The 9361-nt window shown below is 38.2% G+C and overlaps 1 protein-coding gene across 1 annotated transcript in view; it reads left to right on the top strand.

The window, feature by feature from the left end:
- Positions 1–1931: 1931 nt before the first annotated feature.
- Positions 1932–9361, top strand: part of efna3b (ephrin-A3b) — an 89688-nt gene continuing 82258 nt past the window's right edge. Inside the window, exons 1-2 of the mRNA XM_038290221.1 lie at positions 1932–2451; positions 2571–2776. Coding sequence (XP_038146149.1) covers positions 2667–2776 — 110 coding nt within the window. The 5' untranslated portion in view covers positions 1932–2451; positions 2571–2666. The remainder of the gene's footprint in view (positions 2452–2570; positions 2777–9361) is intronic.

Raw genomic sequence — 9361 nt, 5'->3', positions numbered from 1 at the left:
CTAACAGAGAGATGGAAAAAGAGGCAGGAGCAGAACAGACAAGAAGACCACTGGGGTCCAAATACAGAGCCAAACTAGCACAGCCAGAAAACTGGGATCACACTGTGGAAAGAAACAAAAAAAAAGTTTTCAGCCTCCCTGAATAAGGTGAGGGGAGGAGGAATCAGAACGGGGGATTTAATGGACAGCTCATGAGAGGAGTGGAAGGACTGGAGGAGACAAAGGGATTCCCCGATGGCATCTCATCTCATTTCTCTCTTCCTTTTTTACTCTTCTTCTCCCTATTTCCCTCCTTTTTTCTCCCAATAAATCATTCTGACTTCTCCTTAACCAACTCATTCCCAGCAGGCAAAAAGAAAACTGTAACAATCTCACTCCTATATAGTAGTCCTCTCTTCTCTCTCCGTCCCTGTCTCTTCTCCAGTCTGCCCTTTGTCTCACAACAAATAACACTCAGAGAGTGGAGGTGTGGGGCCTCTACATTTAGCCAAGTCATCAGACATCTATAATTTACTTCAATAAGAACAAAGATTTGTTTCAATTTCAACGCCATGCATGTCTACAACTTTTTCATATTTTATCATATTACAGTACAGATAGACATGAATGAATATGGCTTTTCTTGCCTCAGTGCAGGGCTGGCCCAAGCTTTGAAGGGGCCCTAAGCCATTTATGATATTGGGGCACTCTAATTCGGCCATATGGATATATGCCTAAATGTATCACCAAGTGATGCCAAAAGTGATCAAATAACCTAGTACAAATTTACAGTAAAAGGGTCATTTTTCAAAAGAGCTGCAACAGCAATATATACAAATAATCTGTGGTGCAAAAACAATCATAAACAACAAAAAAAAAATCCTAAAATGTGCAAAAACAGGCATATTTAAATAAAATAAAAATAAACTGTGAAATATCAATCACATACTTAAATGATGTAAATTAAAAGTAACCTGAAACAAGGTAAAATCCTTTAATGTTGAATACTTAGTCCTTAAAACTATATAAAAATACCTTTACTACTGTATATAAAAATACCTTTACTTAAAAAATAAATTACATTTACCAACAGATGATTAAATCTAAATTCATTCAAACTTATTTGAAGCCCAAAAGATTGTCTACCAGACCAAAATAGACTGAGGAAAGAGCTTACTTTGCCATGTTAGGAAAAACATGGAGTGGATGCAGCGCTTCTTCCTCTCAGTTATTTGTTTTAAATAAAGCATCTCTAATGATGTGACCCTAAAAAAAAAAAAAAACATAAAAAATAAGAAATAGATCCTTAACCTTTCTTTTTAGTCCAGTGGTTTAAGACTTCTGGCTTGGATCAATAAAATCTTGTGCTGGAATGGTGCTGAATTATTTCGACATTATGTAGAAGGGTGAAAACAGCTTACAACAAACCTAACAAAACATTTCAGTCAAACCACATGTAGCTGCACTTAAAATCAAGAAGTGATTAAAATAACACATTTGTTTATTCTCTTTCCAAATCAACACATATAGGTACATGGTTGCACTATTTCCAAATGTTAAAAAGTTCAATATAATCTAAATATAAGCCTATAATGCTTCTGCAAGCCAGTTCATTATTTATGCATGACAAAAAAAGGTACATTTTTATTCAGTTATTTGGTAAGTCACAGTTTCCCAGAGGGACTTTCCTTCAAGAGGAGTGAAGTTGAATCAAACTCACCAACAATGTTTGAAAGGAAATCGATGATTTTAATCTAAGGATGCTTTAACAGTTTTTTTTTCTTTCATTAAAGGAGTAGTTATGCAGGACTACATGCGTGTGCTACAGTAGTGAAAAGGATGCACATTGGTGGAAAACATGATGATGATCTCTGGCTCACATAGATAGGGGTGCACCTCTGCAGCATCAGAGTGATGCGATCATTGAAGTCGCGCTGATGTCCGGTGATGCGCTGCAACTCGGCTACAAATCTTGGAGGAATGCGCCTTTTTTTTCAGTCCCTCGCTGGAAGGGGGGTGGAGTTATAGAAAGTGAACGAGTGCTGCCTACCAAGCAGTGAGGGAGAAGGAGGAGAAGGAGGAGAGGAGCGACGTGTGGGCAGCCTGCTCACCGCGCGCAATGCTTGGAGAAAGGAGGAAAGCTTGAGTTTGGTGCTGCTCAGCTGCACATCTGAGATCATCTGCGCGTTTATTGGAAGTAAAGGAAGTGATCTTTAGCAGATAAAAAAAAGAGAAGGACTTCATTGAGTATTTTGAAATTGTAGCTCATTCATTAAATCAAACTGCGCGCAGCTCTTTCTCGGACTGATTTAAAGACCCTGGAGCTGCGTCACTTCTCCAGGGGCCCCAGCAGCAGCAGCGGTTCCCCGGTGACAGGAGGGGAGGTTGGGGGGGACTGGAGAGGTGCACGGCTCTGTTATAAACACGGACCATAAACTCCGCTTTTTGAAGCTCTGCAGGAGGAAGGAGAAGGTTCGCACTCTGGTTTCACAATACTTTTTTTAAAAAGCAGCATCTCTGAGAGCATAGCCCGTCCTCTCTGCCTTTTTCTATTGTTTTCTTTTTTAAATGTCCTCCTTCTCGCCTGTTAGGCATTGCTGGGATGTTGGAGTCGCGCTGTTTGGTGGAGTGACCGACAGAGAGAGAGAGAGAGAGTGGCCGCAGAGAGCGAGAGAGGAGCCGGGAGCATGGCTCTGGCAGCGCTTTCTCTCTGGGTGCTCACTAGTCTCACCTGGGGCCGCCTGCTCCAGGTGTCAGCCAACAGGCACTCCGTTTACTGGAACAGCTCCAACATACAGTAAGATCTCTATTCTTACACTCCTCTCTTCATTCATACCGACAAACACTTTTTATGCATTTTTCTGATCCTTTTGTATGTTGTTTAATTTTTAAATACACGCGCACATTTCATCCTTCTTGATGGAAGCCCTCCACAAAGCCCCTAAAAAAGAATAAAAAAATAAAAAATTAAATAAAAGCTATTCTTAACTCCTGCCCTGCCAGACCCCTACTGGGTGGTCAAGGTGCATCTTTTCAACACCTTCTGCTCTGCAGCTGCTCAGACATATTTCTATTCCTGCTGCTTTTGAACATTTCATTCACTCTATATCCATGCAGAGAAATATGGAGAGGACGGGACTCCTCCAGCTCTCATCTCCTCTGTCTTACTGTCTTCTCTTCTGTGAGATTCAATTAGGAGCACTTCTTCATGCTGACCCCATTGTGTTGCAGCAGTGTCACTATTCAATCTCTCTCTCTTCAAGTTGCTCCTTTCCATTCATCCCTAACCCCCTTTTACTTGTTTGCACACAGAGACTCAGTTATTTTGTTATCCTCCTAATCCTTTTTTTTTTTTTTTTATATTTTACTTCTGAGTCTCTATGCACGCCTCTCTTCCACTAGATCTATAAGAATGTAGCACCAGTCTGTAGCTGGATAGTAAAATCTTGCACACATGTATTTCTATATAAAACAAAAGACATTTGGATGCAGTTTATCTAAAGTCTTTCAACGTTTTTTCTTGATATCTAGCATGCACATTGATTTATGGTGTATTTCTGTTGCAAAAACTGTCTTGGCTTCACTTCCTGGAGTCTTTATCTTTTCCTCTACATGCGTCCAGAGTCCTGACTCTGAATGGTTTTTCATATAGACATCGCTCAGAACAGTTAGTGTGTTATTCTAGTAAAAGAATAAAGGTTTTGCTCTTATAGGGGCGCAAGCATCATGAAAGGGCTTGATACCACATGCTGTGGTTTCCGGACAGAGGGGACATAGATTAGTGTTTCAGCTGGTATCAACTCCAGCTGCAGGGCAGTAGTTTTAGCTTTAAAAAAAAAAAACTTTTAGAGGTAAGATTTTTTTTTTGTAGCTTACAAAAGGACTGCTGTAGTGGATGAGGTAGCAGAAGGTCTTTGAGAAGTGATATTGGGAGGATGACGGGAAAAGGCTGAACACGCTGCTGATGTGTTTTAGCTGAAATGCTGCTTCTCTCCACTTAATTTCAGTTTCAACCCCCACTCTCAAAAAATCTGCCTAAATTTTGGCTACAGGTGTAAATATAATACCACTTCAACTTTTTAAATCGGAGACAGAAGTTAGCTTTTATAAGTGGTGCTTGAAAGGATTGAGTAGTGCAAGGAGATAGACGTCCACACAGTTGGCGAGGCGTAACTCGAGCAGTGCTAACCTTGAAGAAGCATGCACCAAATTCAGCCGTTTGTCTGCTGATATTTGCAGGATATTCACAGCCAGCAGGTGTTTTTTTTTTCTTCTCAAGAAGGATAAATTAGAAGCCCCTGAGCTGCTCTAACCTTTAACCTGACTGTCTTGAACCTGAAGTGTGTAAAGCAGCAGTTTCTTCCCCCTCCCCTCTTATCTCTACAGCTTTCCTCCCACAGGCGGAATATTCTTAGCCAGTACAGTGTGAGTGACTTTTACAACGAAAAAAAAAGAAGAGGTGGTTAATTAAATAATACTGTGGTCTCTGTCGACCTGTCTGATCTATGATCCTAAAATCCCAGCATTTTCTTTTCCCTCACTATGAAAGCCACTTGAACAGCAATAACTATTTTTAGAGATGCACTGATTAATGGTTAGATATTAGAATCTGCAAATTTATTTATGATCAGCTCTGATTAGCAATCAACAAATTTTAAACTGAAACATTTTATTTTTTTCCTCTCCTTAAAACTAAGATGTACCTCAATTTACAAATACATATACATTTGCAATAACGTACTTTAACTGTAATATGCAATTACCTTTCACTGCACTTAAATTTTTTTTTAGATAGCTTCTGTCGAAACTTTATTTATTCATTTTATAGTAATATCCACCTGTATATTATATTCGGTACATATCCAGCTGTAAATTTAGTTCATAACACTAGTTATCTATTATATTCATAGGACAAATCTATTAGTAAGATTCTGTTTATAATGGTATTCATCTCTATATTTATTCTGTAGAAACCCATGTCCTGTATTTATGGAACCATTATTTATCCTGCACTTGCTGCTATTGCACTTCTGGTTAGACCTAAACTGCATTTTGTTGCCTTGTACCTGTACCTGTGTAACGATAATAAAGTTGAATTTAATCTAATCTAATTTCTTGGACTTTCAATCAGAAGTTTTCTATTGAGTTTGTCAAATATCAGATGTTGGTTTGGAAAAATAATTGATGCATGAATAAGAACCATCTCTGAACTCCTTTATTTTCTGGGAGATTCAGAAGCTCATATTTTTTCATATGGATTGTAACCCCCTCCCACAAAAAAACAAAAAACAGATAAATAAATAAATATATATTAGAATCATTCAACTTCCCCTGGATCAGACCTGAATGGTGATCAGAGCGTCAAAACAGAGCAGAATCTTTTGTTTGTTTAATCTGTTCAGAAATAACTGCTAGAAATATGTCTTTCACTGTGATGCTGGTTCAACAGAATCAGCTGCTTGGCTCTCATATTCAGATTTTCCTCTCTGTTCAGGATGAAAGGACTTCTAAAAAAATTTAAATCGGCATTTACTTATTTCATATACAGAGATAAAACACAACTTGTTCTTGTTTTAGAGTTGAAAATCTAAAGTGTCCATATAAAAAAACAAGTAAGTTAAAAAATATTGTATTTTTTATTTCAATGTCATGGAAACAAGTCACAAGGTATGTATAAGGAGAGACAAAAAAACACAGCAAGAAGAAGATCAGAGCGGTTGTTTGTCAGATTATCAATTTTGTTTTATTTATACTGAAACACAGAGATAAATTATGTTGTTTCTAAAAAAAAAAAAAGGAAAAAAAAAAAGAAAATAAGAACAAGTACTAAAATTAATAAATACCAGTAACCCAAACCAACGTACATTGTGTTCCCTCTAGGGGGTGCAGCCTAACCTTTGCTCTATGGAAAAACACTTCTTTAAATCCTCAGGTCAGGCCCAAAGACTGTCGGTCTGAGTGTTGCCTCACTAACATCCCTCCCAGATCTACCAGCCGTACCTAATTAGCAAACAAAGAACCATGAATACCGGCAGGCAAAAAGACTGATAAACAGCAGAAAAAGCTGTTTAATCTCTTCTTTTATACAGAAGACATATTTTTTTCTGTTTCTCAGATTCCACCATTTATTTAAATCTCTGCCATCCAACAGTCGTAGGCATGGCTGGCATGCCATCCAGCCACTGGCAGTCAGTCTCCCTGGAGTTCCTCTAACTCACAGCGTAGTACGGAGGCTTGCAAGGCCAATAATAAGCTGTACTATTGCTGTCAGTTTGAGCGGTAAACACATTGTAAAGCCTCAGGATGCTTCAGCTTCCCGAGCAGCTTCTAACCCTGGGCCACTCATCAACCACAAGAAACAGGCAGCCAAGGATTAACAACCTCACGCACTTACCCATGCATGCACGCAGATGCATGAAGCTGTGCAAATTCCAGCACGTTAACTCCCGTTTCTGTGGTTTTCTGTCCTATTAGGGCATACAAAGTGTCTGTAGATGTGTGTTTATTTGAGTGGGAGTAAGTGTTTGGCCCTGGTGTAGATGTCTCTGCCCACTGATGGGTGACAGAAACAGAAACAGATCCATCCGTCCGTTAAATCACATATTATCTTCCACCACCTGGCAATTAACCACCACTGTGAGCATCCGTATACATGTGTACGAGTGTAATTCAATAACAGAGCCTTTAACTTGATTAGGGATATCTCTCAATTTATCACTTGCAGATTTTGCAAGTGATTATGTTCCTTTTTTGTTGTTTTTTTTTTATGTTTATTTTGCATTAGTGCATTCATCCATGAAGGTGGCAGGTCATTGAAACATGGCCAGCTGTTGCTAGCACATTAAAAAAAAAAAAAATATTGGGCTTAACTATGAATTGTAATTAATCTCAATCTTGAAACGGTTTTCTACTCATTTGGAGAGAATGAGGAAAGATGCTTAATGTGGAGCTGGAGAGAAGTAATAAAAGGAGTGACACTGTGGGAGGAAAGAGTAGTGAAGTCAAGAAAGACTCAGGCACATTTTGGAGCAGAATTACAGTAGAAGGAAGGGATAAAAGTCAAATTAATGATAGTAGTGACACTCAGCCATGGGCAGATGTTTATTTATTTTCATTTTTTTTGAAGGTGCATTCAATAAGGAAAACAGTAGAAGTCAGATGTGCTGCCACTTGCTTAACAAAGGCAACCCACCTTGCTTCCTAGATGACTTAAGAACAAAAAAATCTCTGCTCTAAGAAATAGTTTTAGTCAAAGAGCTTCACCTTGTACAAAGATTACTGTACGCCTCACATTAGAAAGCCACCGTTTGTTCTAATCACACGGCACCAGATCACCAGATCATTTATTAGTGATGAATAATAAGGCAGCGCTGCCTAAACGTGTCAGTGGACCTGAGTTCCTGGGTTTGTGTAGATGCTTTGCACTTAGCCTTTAACTGAAAGCAATAGGGAACTCATGCTTGATAGATCGCTGGTGTTTATATAATATGATTCAATGATGTTGACTCTTCCATCCTGCAGCAAGTCTCTTTGTGTAAGTAAAAAATATATTTTTTTTCTGATTGGGAAGGTTCTTGTCTTGTAAAAACAGAGGAGGAATGCAGGAAATGCATGCTAAAAAGGAGGAGGGGAGAATTTTTGCAGACCCTTATTAACAAGCTGGATTCTTTTTCTTTGGACTGTGTTTGGTGGCTCTCTCATGAAGCCCTCTGTGGGAGGTGGTATTAAGTGTATCATTGCTTTTCTTTTCTACACCTAAACTTTATAATGCTTCTGCACGTTCAAGTGTTGTCCAAAGGCTTCTGTAATTCACCCGCCTCAAAAACTACCTCTTGCCGAGTATGAACAACACTTAAAAAAGAAAAATAAACACGTACTAACATTGATTGAAAAAAAGAAAAGAAAACAATAACCCTGAAATACTGGGATACAACTTTGTCTTAGATGTTTATTTTTCTCCAGAAAACAGTTTTGATAAGATAATCAGCTAATAGGATCAATCATTGCAGAAACAGAAGACCGATCGAAGTCCTGGCTCTAATTTTTTTTTTTCCTTTTTTTTTGAGCCTGGACAATGTAATGGTTTAGATTGAAAGGAAAAGCATTACAGTTGCACCAATCCATTGGCCAAAGATCCAGATTAGCCAGGTTTTCTCTGTCGGCTCCTTGCTGAAATTGATATACTTAGAAAAATATGTAGTTGCTTCTAACAAAAGAGTCTCTGTTGTTTATTTTTATTATTTATTTATTTATTTTCCCCAGTACACAGATGCATTCTAAAATAGTAAGATCTTTGAGGCACGTTTGGTTTTTAGTGTAAATCACATGTTTGGATGAAGAAACGGGATTTCATTTAAGTCCTTGATTTTCTGTTGCAGAAAGCTGTTTTAGTTCTTTAGAAAAACAAATTAGATTTGTTTATAATCAGCGTTGGGAGGTCAGTTCTCAAACAAAGTTGGAAACATGTATCAGCCAAGAAAGATCTAATTATTGTATCTCTGGTTCTTAGACAGCCCAGAGATTGTATCTCTTTAGATTCAAAGAAAAGAGGATTTTCACAATTTCTACACTATTTTTGCTAGAAATTTTGCTGATGTTGTAAGGTCCTGATATGAGCTCACTGTGTCTCAGAGAATAAATTTTAAAATACTTATTTTTCTCTATAAATCACATGGATAAGCAGCTTTTAGCTCGTTTCTTCCGCTAATCTGGAATAAACTCCCAGAAACACGGAACTACTCCGAATTAATGTTACAACTTATCTACTTAACATTGGCTTTGACAGTTCATTTAAAACTGTTTCCTGAAACATTAAAGTTTAATAACCATGCCTACAAGCTAAATTTCTCGAAAATCCATCTAGTATTCCCCCAGTTTAAACCATCCCAGACCGACCCAAACAAGTCAGCCAATCATGTTGCGGTATTATGCTTTTTAACGTGGGATATACAGTCATGATAAAACATAAAGCTCCCAAGCCCACAGCTGGACTACAATAAAGGTGGCAGCTGCTATCACATCTGTCTTGTCAAATCTATAATTTCATCGTTGAAAGAGGAAAAGCAAGAGCATCAAAACTGTATTTTATTGTTGTTTCTTATGCCGTCTGCTGCTATTTAATGCGCAAACATGATTGGCTAAAACTAAACTGTAGTAATTGTCACTAGACTCATTTAGCTCGGAAGGTTCTGCTTAATGTCTCTCCTTTCTCAGAACAAATTGGATTGCAGCGTTCCCATATTAATGTGAAGAGCTAAACACACATTATCACATTATCCACTTGGGCTGCCAGGTTATTAATTGAAGGCCCCGTACACCTGGAGACCAGATTCAGTGTAACTGTTAAGGTTATAGTGGAGGTTGTTCTTTTTCTGGGTGGATC

The sequence above is a fragment of the Cyprinodon tularosa genome, unplaced genomic scaffold (assembly GCF_016077235.1).
Source record: "Cyprinodon tularosa strain WSP-4 unplaced genomic scaffold, ASM1607723v1 ctg277, whole genome shotgun sequence".
Classification (NCBI taxonomy): Eukaryota; Metazoa; Chordata; class Actinopteri; order Cyprinodontiformes; family Cyprinodontidae; genus Cyprinodon; species Cyprinodon tularosa.
This window is presented reverse-complemented; position numbering and strand designations above follow the sequence as displayed.